Source organism: Oncorhynchus nerka, linkage group LG13 (assembly GCF_034236695.1).
Source record: "Oncorhynchus nerka isolate Pitt River linkage group LG13, Oner_Uvic_2.0, whole genome shotgun sequence".
In the NCBI taxonomy this organism is placed as follows: domain Eukaryota; kingdom Metazoa; phylum Chordata; class Actinopteri; order Salmoniformes; family Salmonidae; genus Oncorhynchus; species Oncorhynchus nerka.
The window spans coordinates 15,377,434-15,393,290 of record NC_088408.1 but is presented as its reverse complement, the minus strand read 5'-3'; the positions used below and the strand labels follow the sequence as shown (position 1 = coordinate 15,393,290).

At 45.3% G+C, this 15,857-nt stretch overlaps 1 protein-coding gene across 1 annotated transcript in view; it reads left to right on the top strand.

Annotated features, from left to right (window-relative positions):
- LOC115139158 (sodium/potassium/calcium exchanger 4-like) overlaps positions 1-14,254 on the top strand; it is a 49,107-nt gene extending 34,853 nt beyond the window's left edge. Inside the window, exons 10-17 of the mRNA XM_029676291.2 lie at positions 1,575-1,672; positions 4,099-4,268; positions 4,745-4,889; positions 6,241-6,407; positions 6,520-6,634; positions 6,835-6,947; positions 8,671-8,736; positions 10,218-14,254. Coding sequence (XP_029532151.1) covers positions 1,575-1,672; positions 4,099-4,268; positions 4,745-4,889; positions 6,241-6,407; positions 6,520-6,634; positions 6,835-6,947; positions 8,671-8,736; positions 10,218-10,367 — 1,024 coding nt within the window. The 3' untranslated portion in view covers positions 10,368-14,254. The remainder of the gene's footprint in view (positions 1-1,574; positions 1,673-4,098; positions 4,269-4,744; positions 4,890-6,240; positions 6,408-6,519; positions 6,635-6,834; positions 6,948-8,670; positions 8,737-10,217) is intronic.
- The last annotated feature ends 1,603 nt before the right edge of the window (positions 14,255-15,857 follow it).

Genomic DNA, 15,857 nt, shown 5'->3' with positions numbered 1-15,857 from the left:
TGCTATGTGCTTCAGCACTCTGTGGTCCTGTTCTGTGAGCTTGTGTGACCTACCACTTCGTGGCTGAGCCGTTGTTCCTCTTAGACGTTTCCACTTCACAACAGCACTTACAGTTAACTGGGGCAGCTCTAGCAGGGCAGCATTTTGACTTGTTGGAAAAATGGCATCCTATAATGGTGCCACGTTAAGTCACTGAGTTTTTCAGTATGGACCATTCTACTGCCAATGTTTGTCTATGGAGATTGCATGGCGGTGTGCTCGATGTTATACACCTGTCAGCAACAGGTGTGGCTGACATTGCCAAATTCACTCCTTTGAAGGGATGTCCACATACTTTGGGCCTTTTATTGTATGTGCACGGCGTCCTCTCTCGCTCGCTCTCTGCTGTGTGTTCATCTTGCTAGCTGTCACTCAAATGGCGAGTGGTTGAAGCTCACTGGCTAGAACTTGAATTGCTAGGGGGCTGAAAACACACTAGGGATTTGGTGGCTAATTGAGGTAAGACTGTAATTCTGGTGATAGATTGAACATGTGAAGCAACACAAACATTTGCATACGCACTATACATACACATGGATTTAGTACTGTAGATATGTGGTAGTGGTGGAGTAGGAGCCTGAGGGCACACGGTGTGTTGTGAAATCTGTCAATGTTTTAAAATGGTATAAACTGCCTTAATTTTGCTGGACCCTAGGAAGAGTAGCTTCTGCTTTGGCAGGAACTAGTGGGGATCCATAATAAACCCCAGGAAGAGTAGCTGCTGCTTTGGCAGGAACTAATGGGGATCCATAATAAATACAAACTACACATTGACACATCCAGCCCAAAGCGAGAGGTTTACATTTTCTGTAAAATCTCTTTCAAGATGTTGTGTATATATTTCTAAGAAATGTACAAAGACTGAATGCAAAGATATTGAATTAGATTTTTGGGGGGGATGGGAGTTTATTTTTTTTCCTGTCTGTTTCTGCCTTGGTTCATCCAGGACACTTTCTGCTGTCAGTAATCTGTCTCTCAGCCCCAGCCTGCTCACTCCCAGCCCAGCCATAACACTTTAATCCTCCCTCTGCAGTGGCTAAAGAGCACCAGACTTAACTGGATATCACTTGTCTCCTGTCTAGTTTGGAGGAAAGGACTTCTGACTGCCCTTCTATGACCCATTATGAGCCACTCGGGGAAAATAGCCTACTCACAACCTATTTCAGACTTTTCCGTCCATAGGGGTTGCTGTATCATTAGAAGTGTGCAAACATAGGATGTCAAATATATAACGTGGTTCACATTCCCCAGAAGTTGCAGAACTGAGTTTGCCACAGTTTTTGTAAATATGACCAGTTGTAACAATGTTGATGCAGTTTACTGTATACACTGGGCCAGTTTACAGGATCCAGATTAAACCTATTAATCCTAGTCCTAAAATGTTTGTTTTTTTCAATGGAGAATTAAGTCAATTTATTAATCTGTGTCCAGGAAACTGGTCCCTAGAGTTCACACAGCACTGCATACAATTGAGTTATTGGCTGTTGCTGAACAAGGGAGCCATTGACCAGTGTCCCGCTCTCCTCTTCTCCCAGGTTTAACCAGAGCTTGCAGAAGTTGTTCACGGGGAAAGGGGGTAAAGACAAGAACCAGGCCAATGGTAACGCTGCGGCCAGCAGCGAGATGGAGGATGGTAATACAGCTTGTTATGGGGCTGATGACCCCTCATGACCTATACTCAGCACAGCAGCAGGTAAGGCTGACCAGACAGGCTGTAGTACACACCAAGGCTTCTCGAAGACATTCTCAACTGGTCTTCTTTGAAATTCCCAAAATTGACTAATGGCTGTTTTTTGAGGGAATGGCTGTTTTTTGAGGGAATGGCTGTTTTTTTGAGGGAATGGCTGTTTTTTGAGGGAATGGCTGTTTTTTTGAGGGAATGGCTGTTTTTTTCAATTGCGTTGGTCTTGGTTGGGTTGTGGAAGGGAAGTTGGAATATGGACTTCTGGGATTTGGGTAGGACTTCCTCTGTCAATGTGGTGAAGGTGTTGCAGCTCAACAGTCTCCATTCTACTACGCTGACTAACACTGGATAAGAGGTACCCTTCTGCTCAACCACAGTGCTCTCTCTTTCTCTCACTGCCTCTCTCTCAGCCTAGACACCTTATCTTTGGTATTAATGTCACTTGTGTAGATGCGACCCATATCTTCGTCTCTTTCCACTGTCAAAGCGCCTGTCTGTTTAGCCTTACTAAAACCTTCTGTTGCTTATTGTGTGTAGTAACTGTTTCTGCTTGCTAGAATGCAGTGTTTCTCTGCAGCGTGTTGCTCTGCTCAGCCCACTGACTTATGGTACTAAATATCCAAATATAGGGAATGTTTGTCAGCTTTGTTTACTTAATAAATGCATATCAATTTCTATATAATCAATATACTCTTCCTAATTGAATATAGAACACTTAAACCCTGCATCCAGGCATTATACTAGGAGTATCTTCAAATAATTGTCCAGTGTTTCCAGATTTCTATTAGATATGACCTCTATTTAGTTAGTGTGAGTGAAAAAACTGTTTTCCTTCCAAAAGCACAAGTTAAAAAGCATGTTTTCTGTGTTGGTGTTTTCACCGCCGTCCACTAATCATTTTCACCCGGCTACTTTTTCCACTTCATATTATCTGGACTATGTTTTTCATTTAAAAGTTTCAATTCGCTAGTCCATCAAGCCCCTCTGCCTCTAGAATGACTGACATGCATCTTCTAGCCATCTTTTGATAGAATCGGTGCATGTCAGTCACTAAGCAAGCGATGACAGGGAAACGCAGTCTGATCTGTCTCGACTCCCGGTACAATTTGTGAGCACTGTGGTTGATTGCAGTCAAATGTCTTTACACAGAGGAGGGAGAGGGCATGATGCTCGTGAATTTCCGCGTCCTATGTAATGTAAGTGGTAACGATGAGTTCATCAACTTAGCCTAATTATTGTTTTAATGCACATTATTTTCTTTCGCGTAGCCACCATGCGGAGTCGTGGCTCATGGGCTATTTACTGTGCGTTGATTGACAACTGAATAGCAAGTGTTGACTAGTTTTATTTAAAATACATTTTTTATTGGCAAATAATTATCTGATACACAACCAAAACAAATAGCCAATGCATTCAACAAGTTTGTAGAGTCAAAGGCTTGACGTAATCATTGCATGCTATGAATATGGGACAAAATACTAAACTTTTGACTACATTAATATACATGTGTGAATTTGTCCCAATACTTTTGCTGCAATTCCTGAACGGGTGCACCCGGTTTATGGATTAAAACCCCCTTAAAGCTGACAGCCTGCTGCTGAACCTCTGTCACTGTCCCAATACTTTTGGAGCTCACTGTATATTGTATAGGGCCCCAACTAATGATCATTCATTAATTTAGGCGATGTCAAATCTGACATATACTTCACTGATATTACTTTTTTTTTTTTTCAAGATGTGGGCAATTTACTTCATTTTTCTGTTCTTCAAATTATGTATTTTATTAGAACAAACATTGTGGCAATACATATTTTGCAGTAAAACTGTAAAGACTCAATCTCATGAGAAGACCAGTTACATGTTAAAGGGTTAAATGTTCTCCTAGAAAATAGTCCTGCTCATATTGGCCTAGATTTAGATGACATTCAAACAACTAACACTGAATACATACATGTTCAAATGACTGAACATGTAAAGTCATGTCTTTTCTACAAGAGTCCACCAAAATAGAGCTCCTAATAGAGCTGACTGAGTGACCTTATCCCCTGAGGAAATAGCAAACAGCTGTCTGTTTGAGATACAAGTTTGAGGTAGAGTTATGAAGTGTTTTGTTCTCCAATTTATGTTTTGGCCACAGGATGAGTACAGGATGAGTACAGGATGAGTACAGGATGAGTAAAGGATGAGTACAGGATGAGTACAGGATGAGTACAGGATGAGTACAGGATGAGACAACAACAACTTGTGGGTATGAGTTTTTTTTAAAGTGAGATTTCCACTGGATAATTACTTCAGTGTTTTTTTGCTAGCATGTTTGTGTGTTAGCGTCTGTGTGCATGTCAGTGTGAAGGACTAATGTGTCTGTCCATCTCCAGTTAAGCCCAGTAAGGCTTACAGTCGTGGCTCTGTGGTCATGGTCGATGAGATTATGCACGCCAGCCCTCCCAAGTTACGCTTCCCAGAGGCCGGCCTCCGCGTCATGGTCACCAGCCATTTTGGACCAAAGACCCGGCTGCGCATGGCCAGTCGCCTCATCATCACTGAGGTATGGATAGATAGGGATGCAACTACAGGAACGAGATGAGGAGCAGATTGTTTGCATGTTAAAAAATGCAATTGTCTCAGATATGGATTTTATAGTGTTCATTAGACACCAGACAGAAAGAATCTGACTGAAACAGCGGGGGTCTGCTTGGGGTGTGTTCACTAGTCGCAGACCGTAGCAAAACGTTTGGTCTGTTTGCAAAACGTTTTGCGCTTTGCAACGCAAACTGTTAACTCCAAACGGAATAAGTTTTGCAACAAAAAATGGAGGTTCTATTGGATTAATTCAGGTAGGTCCCTCCCTGATTCGCTCTGTTTCCATTTGGTTGCTAGAGTAAACGGTAAAGTGTTTCAGTTGAAAAATGTTTTGCAACAGGCCAAAAGTTTTTCTACGGTCTGAGAGTAATGAATTCACCCCTGGATGTTTTCGGATGTGTACCGTAATGAACAGCTTCCTGTTTTGCCTCTTCCTCACAGCGTCAGAAGCTAGTCCAGGGTGCCAACGGGGTGGAGACCCAGGTTCTGGAGGGGAAGGTGGACATTGAGAATGGCAACGTGCCCGAAGACAAACCAGCAGAGGAGGAGCAGGAGAATGAAACCATATCCCCCTTTCATATCCCTGGTGTGTGTGTGTGTATTAGCGTGATGTTTATCCAGACAGAGTCTAACATGACTGTCGATAGGAAATGTTTGTCGACAAGATTGGTGCCATTTGCTTCCACTTCAGTAGACGTGGTGCCATTACCCAAATTATTCAGTGACTTTATCATATCATGACAAACTCTAATGATCTCTGACAGACTGTTATGTGCATGGCAAACTCTAATGATCTCTGACAGACTCTAATGATCTCTGACAGACTGTTATGTGCATGGCAAACTCTAATGATCTCTGACAGACTTATGTGCATGACAAACTCTAATGATCTCTGACAGACTGTTATGTGCATGACAAATCTCTAAGACTTATGTGCATGACAAACTCTGATCTCTGACAGACTGTTATGTGCATGACAAACTCTAATGATCAGACTTATGAAACTCTAGACTGTTACTGTTATGTGCATGACAAACTCTAATGATCTCTGACAGACTTATGTGCATGACAAACTCTAATGATCTCTGACAGACTGTTATGTGCATGACAAACTCTAATGATCTCTGACAGACTTATGTGCATGACAAACTCTAATGATCTCTGACAGACTGTTATGTGCATGACAAACTCTAATGATCTCTGACAGACTGTTATGTGCATGACAAACTAATGATCTCTGACAGACTGTTATGTGCATGACAAACTAATGATCTCTGACAGACTGTTATGTGCATGACAAACTAATGATCTCTGACAGACTGTTATGACAAACTAATGATCTCTGACAGACTGTTATGTGCATGACAAACTATGACAAACTGACAAACTAATGATCTCTGACAGACTGTTATGTGCATGACAAACTAATGATCTCTGACAGACTGTTATGTGCATGACAAACTAATGATCTCTGACAGACTGTTATGTGCATGACAAACTAATGATCTCTGACAGACTGTTATGTGCATGACAAACTAATGATCTCTGACAGACTGTTATGTGCATGACTAACTCTAATGATCTCTGACAGACTGTTATGTGCATGGCAAACACTGCCAAGTGTGTGTATGAAACAGACTTGTTTCAGCTGTCAAGTGCTTAATGATTAAAGTAGCGGATGAGTTAAATTAGTTCTGTAAGTTGTGTGGGCTGGAACAAATACCTTCAGACCTCTGTGGATCTCCAGGACCAGAACACTGTTCTAGAATGTTGTAGAGTAGTAGGTTCATCTAGGGAGTGTGTCACCACTGTGCTTCTGCATGCTTTTCCAGACTCTTAACCCCTTGGTTTACTGTAAAGCACTTTGACTGCATGTAAAAAGGGCTTTATAAATACATACATTTGACATATTTTTATCTTCCACGGCTGTTCTGCAGATGGCATCGGCAGCAAGTGCAAGTGGCTGATCTCGTGGCCCCTGCTGCTCCTCCTGTTCTTCACCATCCCCAACTGTGCGAAGCCTCGCTGGGAGAAGTTCTTCATGGTCTCCTTCTTCCTTTCTACCGTCTGGATCGCTGTCTTCTCCTACTTCATGGTCTGGATGGTGAGTCTCAGGGTAGAGGGTGTGTGTGTGTGTGGGGGGGGGGTGGGCAAGGGTTGTTTGTCTGTCGTTCTGGTCAATTATCAGCCGTAACGTTTGTGGGGGTGGGTCACAGGTCACCATCATCGGCTACACCCTTGGCATCCCAGATGTCATTATGGGCATCACCTTCCTGGCAGCCGGCACCAGTGTTCCAGACTGCATCGCCAGTCTCATTGTTGCTCGGCAAGGTACAGCTCTGGTTTCTGTCATGTCCCTGAACTGTTTGATAGGACATCTAGTCATTGGCTTTTTTTCATTGGGTGGGGGAGGGGGGGGTCTTCGGACTGTACCATCTTTAGCCATACTCTTTAAGGATTTTCCAAGTTAATTCTGGAGGTTGTTTTTGATGTAAAATGCTTCTATTTGAACGACAGCTATTTGTGTTTAGGATTGGGTGATATGGCAGTGTCCAACACCATCGGCAGTAATGTGTTTGATATCCTGGTTGGGCTGGGCGTTCCTTGGGCACTACAGACCATGGCGGTCAGCTACGGCTCCGAGGTAAGAACAGCTATAGGGAACGGAGTAGGGTGAGGTTGCCCCCGGACACTGATCTTGGATCAGTTTAGCTTTTTAGTTAGGATGGGGGGAGTAGAAGCTGATACCTTCACCCTGGAGCATAGGGAACAGAGCCCACTGCTGAGAGATGTACAACTTTAGCTCAATATGCACTAAATATTTGTAGTATAGTAGTCATCTTTCTGGAAGTGAATACACTCAAATGAATTCAAGTGTTCATCACTCATGTTTTGAAGAGGGGAATAAAACCTTAAGGACTGTGTTTCAGTACGGTGTGAGTCCTTGACCTTATTGTCGCTCCAGCTCTCTCCCACCTGTCTACTAGGAGTGCATCTCAATAGTATAAGACGTTCTCTGCTCATCATGGCCGGAGGAAGCCACTTAAGACTGTAGAGATACGCCCCTTGAGTTAACTAATACCGTGTGTTTACAGGGGTTGACTACGACCTGGAGCCGTGTGTTTACGGGGGTTGACTACGACCTGGAGCCGTGTGTTTATGGGTGTTGACTACGACCTGGAGCCGTGTGTTTACGGGGGTTGACTACGACCTGGAGCCGTGTGTTTACGGGGGTTGACTACGACCTGGAGCCGTGTGTTTACGGGGGTTGACTACGACCTGGAGCCGTGTGTTTACGGGGGTTGACTACGACCTGGAGCCGTGTGTTTACGGGGTTGACTACGACCTGGAGCCGTGTGTTTTACGGGGTTGACTACGACCTGGAGCCGTGTGTTTACGGGGGTTGACTACGACCTGGAGCCGTGTGTTTACGGGGGTTGACTACGACCTGGAGCCGTGTGTTTACGGGGGTTGACTACGACCTGGAGCCGTGTGTTTACGGGGGTTGACTACGACCTGGAGCCGTGTGTTTACGGGGGTTGACTACGACCTGGAGCCGTGTGTTTACAGGGGTTGACTACGACCTGGAGCCGTGTGTTTACGGGGGTTGACTACGACCTGGAGCCGTGTGTTTACGGGGGTTGACTGTGTCTGTCTTTACGGGGGTTGACTGTGTCTGCCTTTACGGAGGTTGACTGTGTCTGTCTTTACGGCTGTTGACTGTGGCTGTCTTTACGGCGGTTGACTGTGGCTGTCTTTACGGCGGTTGACTGTGGCTGTCTTTACGGCGGTTGACTGTGGCTGTCTTTACGGCGGTTGACTGTGGCTGTCTTTACGGCGGTTGACTGTGGCTGTCTTTACGGCGGTTGACTGTGGCTGTCTTTACGGCGGTTGACTGTGGCTGTCTTTACGGCGGTTGACTGTGGCTGTCTTTACGGCGGTTGACTGTGGCTGTCTTTACGGCGGTTGACTGTGGCTGTCTTTACGGCGGTTGACTGTGGCTGTCTTTACGGCGGTTGACTGTGGCTGTCTTTACGGCGGTTGACTGTGGCTGTCTTTACGGAGGTTGACTGTGGCTGTCTTTACGGCGGTTGACTGTGGCTGTCTTTACGGCGGTTGACTGTGGCTGTCTTTACGGAGGTTGACTGTGGCTGTCTTTACGGAGGTTGACTGTGGCTGTCTTTACGGAGGTTGACTGTGTCTGCCTTTACGGAGGTTGACTGTGGCTGAGTTGGGAACAACTTTTAGAATGTTGAATATTGTTCTAATTCTAAACTTTCAGTTAGAAAACATGATTGAAATATTCCCCGTCTAACTAACGTGCACTATACCTTCCATCTAACGTGCACTATACCTTCCCCCTCTAGGTCATGATCAACAGTCGAGGACTGGTCTACTCTGTGGTGTTGCTACTGGGATCTGTGGCTTTGACGGTGAGCAGATACCCTCTTTTGTAGAGCAGGATGCTTGTAATGCCAGGGTAGTGGGTTCGATGGGACCACCCATACGTAAAACATGTGTATGTCTGCTATATGGCATATTTTATACATGTGTTGTAGTCTCTACACACAGTATGACTGGTCAGTAGTGTAATATCTATGACTGCCGCTGACCAATCTGCCAGTGTATTTATTAGGCTGTGGCCAGAGATTGTGTGCGTTTGAAAAAAAGTGCAATAAGCTGAATTGCGCTAATGGAAAGGGTCATTAGATGAATTTGCTGATAAGGTACACAACATGCTGTTGCACTGTAGTAGTTGTTTTAAAGGGACCATGTGCAGTTAACATAGGTACTGCATCTTAAATCACAACTAATTGGAAAATGTAATTGCTTACACATGAAATTTGGGGGTATCATTTATAAATGTTAATATGCACAAATTTGATTTGACATTGTGCGTATGTCCATATATAGAGGGACTATATATAGGATGTACTGTGTTCCCCTCTGCAGAGGGACTATATATAGGCTGTACTGTGTTCCCCTCTGCAGAGGGACTATATATAGGATGTACTGTGTTCCCCTCTGCAGAGGGACTATATTTAGGATGTACTCTGTTCCCCTCTGCAGAGGGACTATATATAGGATGTACTGTGTTCCCCTCTGCAGAGAGACTATATATAGGATGTACTGTGTTCCCCTCTGCAGAGGGACTATATATAGGATGTACTGTGTTCCCCTCTGCAGAGGGACTATATATAGGATGTACTGTGTTCCCCTCTGCAGAGAGACTATATATAGGATGTACTGTGTTCCCCTCTGCAGAGGGACTATATATAGGATGTACTGTGTTCCCCTCTGCAGAGGGACTATATATAGGATGTACTGTGTTCCCCTCTGCAGAGGGACTATATATAGGATGTACTGTGTTCTCCTCTGCAGAGGGACTATATATAGGATGTACTGTGTTCCCCTCTGCAGAGGGACTATATATAGGATGTACTGTGTTCCCCTCTGCAGACTGACTATACGATGTGTGTGTTCCCCTCTGCAGAGGGACTATATATGATCTGTGTGTGTTCCCCTCTGCAGAGGGACTATATATGATCTGTGTGTGTTCCCCTCTGCAGAGGGACTATATATGATCTGTGTGTGTTCCCCTCTGCAGAGGGACTATATATGATCTGTGTGTGTTCCCCTCTGCAGAGGGACTATATATGATCTGTGTGTGTTCCCCTCTGCAGACTGACTATATATGATCTGTGTGTGTTCCCCTCTGCAGACTGACTATATATGATCTGTGTGTGTTCCCCTCTGCAGACTGACTATATATGATCTGTGTGTGTTCCCCTCTGCAGACTGACTATATATGATGACTGTGTGTGTTCCCCTCTGCAGACTGACTATATATGATCTGTGTGTGTTCCCCTCTGCAGACTGACTATATATGATCTGTGTGTGTTCCCCTCTGCAGGTGGGGGGGATTCATGTGAACCACTGGAAGCTGGATCTGAAGCTGGGTATCTACACGCTGGTCCTCTACGCAGTCTTCCTGTGTTTCTCCATCATGATCGAGTACAACGTGTTCACCTTCGTCAACCTGCCCATGTGCATGGAGGAGTAGCTGGACCACGCCCACCTCAACTAGGAAGCTCCACTCAACTCCTAACGGCAACCAATCACAATCAACTTTCCCCATCCTCCACCACGTTACTAAACCTGTTATCTCCTGTCTGACAGGTCACCTTTCATTTTCATAACTGACCTGTTGACCTCTTGATCTGATCCTGGTCTTTAAATCTTTTCTTTCCCTGTGCTTGGACTCACTTTCCCATGAGGCTTTGTTCTGAGGAGTGGACAGACGCATTAAACGAACTGGACCCATTTTCAGACTATTCCATTTTCCATTCCCCCATCCACACGATCTGTAGTCTGACTGGCTTTCCTTAGCCTTCCCCCACAGGCCCTAGAATCAACCCTACAGTAGTCTGCCTCTTACAAACAACCCAAACATACCTCTGTCCAAGTTAGGGTTAGTCCCAACCCTCAACATTGACCCTCACCCCTTCTCCTACTCTTCCCCCATCCAAACTTCTCTTCTCATCCCCACCCCACCGATCCACCCAAAGACCCTACGGAGAATACACAACCTCACCCTAAAACTCTACCTCTCCCCCGAATCCTGCTTGTACCCTCAACCTTTGGAGGGGGAACTCTCCTCCTCCTCTTTCAGACCTGGACCCCTCAGACATGGTCCGAACTTTGACTTTTTCCAGATCGCTTCGTCTCACCCCTCTACAGCAGACACTCATCTTTCACTCCTATCTACTCTTTAACTTTTCTCTTCTCTCCATCAACTCTTAAAGACATTGTGTCAGGAAGCTTTGTGTCTCTGACTACCAGAAGAGTCATGTATATTTGCAGCACAATGGAAAACTTGTGAACATCTTTTTTTTTCTTGTTTTTGTATCGTATTTTTGTTTTATAGAGTTTAAAAATGACAAAATACTTTTGAGAGCTTGTTGCAATCACAAAGGACATTGCCTGTTTCACAGTAATGAATTAGCACACAGAGAAAATACTTTTATTGTAAGGACATTTGGCTCCCCCTCGAAGGGTGGTGTCTGGCTCATGGCGGCAACTCCAAAATCGGTGGTGCTGAAATTTCAGCCTTTTTTTCCCTTCTTGTTCTGAGATATCACACACACACCCCCTCAGACTGCACAACCATGAAGAGAAAAAACACCTGCTCCAGAGTTGGGAGAAATCTTTTGGACGGTGTCCATATTCGGACGTCTTTGGACAGTAGCATGTATATGTATCGTGTTACAGATGGGATTCGGTCTGTTCTTCTGTCTGCTCGACCCCTTTTGACCACCAGGGGGCAATGTCCCCTCACTCTGATCTATCTGCATGGCAGGGGTCTCAAGCAACCACAGCCGTTTGGTTATCAGGGAATATCTGGAGCCTCCGCAGATCCAGTAGGGGGCGACATAGGTGTTCTCTCTCTGAATTACATGTAGATATTGCACTTTAAAACAAGCAAAGCTGTCCTCCTACTTTCTGAATCAAATAGTGCTTCCTGTGTGTGGGGGGGGGTTGTGTATGTACTGTACTGTGTGTTTGTGTGAGAGAATGACGAGGGTGTGTGCTGACTTTCAGGCTCGCGCCCAGCTTGGTCTCACCGCCTCCCCCTTCCCTAATCCCCTATAGACTTGAACATCTAACATCGTGAGCACATACCCATTTCTGTCTGCAGTGCAATGCATGTTGGGACAATAAATGCAGGCTCCTCCATGGCACGACCCACCCCCCCACCCGGCAACCACTTTATAAATAAACGGCAGCTACATGCTACTGCAATCTAAGACATTTGACATCATGCAAAAACACCTGCAGGAACTTAGTCTACAATAAGCTGGAGAGACTTGCATTGATAGGGGAGTGTTAAAGATGAGGACTGATCTTTCCCTTTGTGTTGGCAGCAGGTACTTGTATATGCAATCTCAACTTAATGTGTGTTGGACTCTGGAGGAACTCCATTGGTGTTGCCATAATGTTAGTGGTTAATATGAGCTCACTGGTCTGAATGACCCGCTAAAGGACCGAGCCAGAGGACATGGAGGGAAGGTTCTGGAACTGGAGATTCTGTGTGCGGGGGAGTCCGACCCTCTGGTACAAGGGCATTACTCAATCACCAACTCTACCTGAGGAGCGGAGGGGAAGGACTCCTGCTGGGAAACACCCCCCCCCCAGGCTGGCTACAGATGGTTTAGTCCAGAATCCTCTGAACTTTCTGGAAGTTTTCCTTCTCCATGGAGGAACTTTGTGAGATGAGATCTCCACTCTGTATGAAGGACCTGAGGAGCAGACATTTTAGTAGCAGGACCCCTAAACTGATACCCTGGGGGGGTAGACTCGCTGTGTTCAAGACTCTACTGCCCCCCTTCTTTATCCTCCCTTCTCCTCATCACACCCCGATGCTCTCTCTGACCCCCCACCCTTCTGGACCATCAGTTTATAGCAGTTACCCCCACTGCTCTGTATATACCCCAGTGGGTCTTTCCCCATAGTGTTCTCTGCTAGTGCCATTCTGATTCTCGTTGTCTTCTTTGCAACGATCACTGCATTCTCAATCTTTTCACTGGTTCTTATTAACTGTACATACATAGATATTTTTTGAACATATGATGCTGGCTTTTTGGGTCGAGAGTATACCTGATTTCCTTTGTACATTTCCCTTTGTTTGTCTTGGTTTTGAGCGGTGTACAACACCTGTGTGGTCATGTCCTTGGTCCAATCCCCAATGGACCCCTAGACCCTACGCCCTAGGTACTTGTGGAGAGTTGAGTGTTTAACAGCTGTCAGTAATCGCTCCACATTGCTCAGTAGTTTCACCATATTGCGCTAATACCAGTCAAATCCTCTCAGATCTCCACTAGTGTATAGGGTCTATGGGTTGCTTTAAATTGGGCCCTCGGTGCCAGGTTCTGAGAGGTGACAACGGGTGTATTCATTAGTTAGACTGCTGCAAAATGTTTTGAAACTGAAACTGTTTACTTTAAACGGATAATGTTTTGCAACGAAAACGAGAGTTTCTATTGGACAAATTCAGGTAGGTCCCTCCCTGTTTGGTTCATAGAGTAAACGGTTTCCGTTAAATAAATGTTTTGCAACAGTCAAAACGATTTGTAACGGTCTGCACCTAATGAATACACCTCACCACAGCAGGTCACACTGCTCTTCCTGCTTGACTGTCCTAACTCATCTAACACCCACACACGTCACCGTGGAATAATTCTCTGGGCAATCTGCCACAACTTTATCACTGTTTAAAAAGAAGTAGAATTCAGATGCCATAAATGTCATAGCTCTGCATCGAAAATACAGATTGTATGGAAACAATGTTGTACAAAATAAAAGTGCACAAATCTACACCCCCCCCCCCCCCCCATGGCAAAAAATGACCATGAACCTAATTTATAATCTAGTAGTGTGATTTAATTTAACTTTTCCTCAGTGTGTGTTAAGACTGTATTGCTCTGTGTACTAAACTATAGTTAAATCATCTCTTTATAGCACACCTTGTTGAAGAAAAGTTAATTGTCAAACTAACAGATTATAGAGGGTTACTGAATTTTTTTTTTTGCACTCAGCAACAATTTGTTTGCACTATGAAAATGTTGCCCACACACACACACACACATGTTCAATAACTATGACTTCTCAACACCAGAGTGGAGCCGTATGTAATTCTATTGAATGAATGAAACGACCTGATGCACTGTGAGCTCAATGTGATGTGGGAGTCATTTGTCAACCAATAAAAATGAGACATAAAACATAATGATAATATATTTAATGTAAAGTTAGTTCATATGAAACATTTATCGAAAACATCTGTATAACTTATATGAATGTATTGTCTCGCTATACTGGACATATCCAACCAATGCATTTTACTGTAAAGCAATAACGTGAAAAAATTAAATTGCAAAAAGAATTCCTGAACATTTGTCTCTCCTTGAATACCAGATTTTTTACTTATTAAATGTAGCAATTTAGTATGGATTTTGATAACTGTGCTTTGACTTGAATTTCTCAGCTGTAGTGTGTTTGTCTACATACACGGGCATTAATATGGAGTTGCCACCCCCCTTTCCTGCTATAACAGCCTCTACTCATTTCCACTAGATGTTGGAACATTTGATGCAGGGACTTGCTTCCATTCAGCCACGAGCATTAGTGAGGTCGGGCACTGATGTTGGCTGATTAGCCCTGGCTCGTAGTCTGCATTCCAAAGGTGTTCGATGGGGTTGAAGTCAGGGCTCTGTGCAGGCCAGTCAAGTTCTTCCACACAGATCTCGACAAACCATGTCTGTATGGACCTCACTTTGTGCACAGGGTTATTGTCATGCTGAAACAGGAAAGGGCCTTCCCCAAACTGTTGCCACAAAGTTTGAAGCACAAAATCGTCTAGAATGTCATTGTATGCTGTAGCTTTAAGATTTCCCTTCACTGGAACTATGGGGGCTAGCTCGAACCATGAAAAACAGCTCCAGACCATTATTCCCCCAAACTTTACAGTTGGCACTATGCATTTGGACAGGTAGCATTCTCCTGGCATCTGCCAAACTCACATTTGTGATTTTAGGCTTGTAGAAACCCATTTCCCAAAGCTGTTTGGAACTCTGTAGTGAGTGTTGCAACCGAGGACAGGCGGTCCCGTTCTGTGAGCTTGTGTGGCCTACCACTTCGTAGCTGAGCTGTTGTTGCTCCGAGGACAGGCGGTCCCGTTCTGGGAGCTTGTGTGGCCTACCACTTCGTAGCTGAGCTGTTGTTTCTCCGAGGACAGGCGGTCCCGTTCTGGGAGCTTGTGTGGCCTACCACTTCGTAGCTGAGCTGTTGTTTCTCCGAGGACAGGCGGTCCCGTTCTGGGAGCTTGTATGGCCTACCACTTCGTAGCTGAGCTGTTCTTGCTCCGAGGACAGGCGGTCCCGTTCTGGGAGCTTATATGGCCTACCACTCCGTAGCTGAGCTGTTGTTTCTCCGAGGACAGGCGGTCCCGTTCTGGGAGCTTGTATGGCCTACCACTTCGTAGCTGAGCTGTTGTTGCTCCGAGGACAGGCGGTCCCGTTCTGTGAGCTTGTATGGCCTACCACTTCGTAGCTGAGCTGTTGTTGCTCCGAGGACAGGCGGTCCCGTTCTGGGAGCTTGTATGGCCTACCACTTCGTAGCTGAGCTGTTGTTGCTCCGAGGACAGGCGGTCCCGTTCTGGGAGCTTGTATGGCCTACCACTTCGTAGCTGAGCTGTTGTTGCTCCGAGGACAGGCGGTCCCGTTCTGGGAGCTTGTATGGCCTACCACTTCGTAGCTGAGCTGTTGTTTCTCCGAGGACAGGCGGTCCCGTTCTGGGAGCTTGTATGGCCTACCACTTTGTAGCTGAGCTGTTGTTGCTCCGAGGACAGGCGGTCCCGTTCTGGGAGCTTGTATGGCCTACCACTTCGTAGCTGAGCTGTTGTTGCTCCGAGGACAGGCGGTCCCGTTCTGGGAGCTTGTATGGCCTACCACTTCGTAGCTGAGCTGTTGTTGCTCCGAGGACAGGCGGTCCCGTT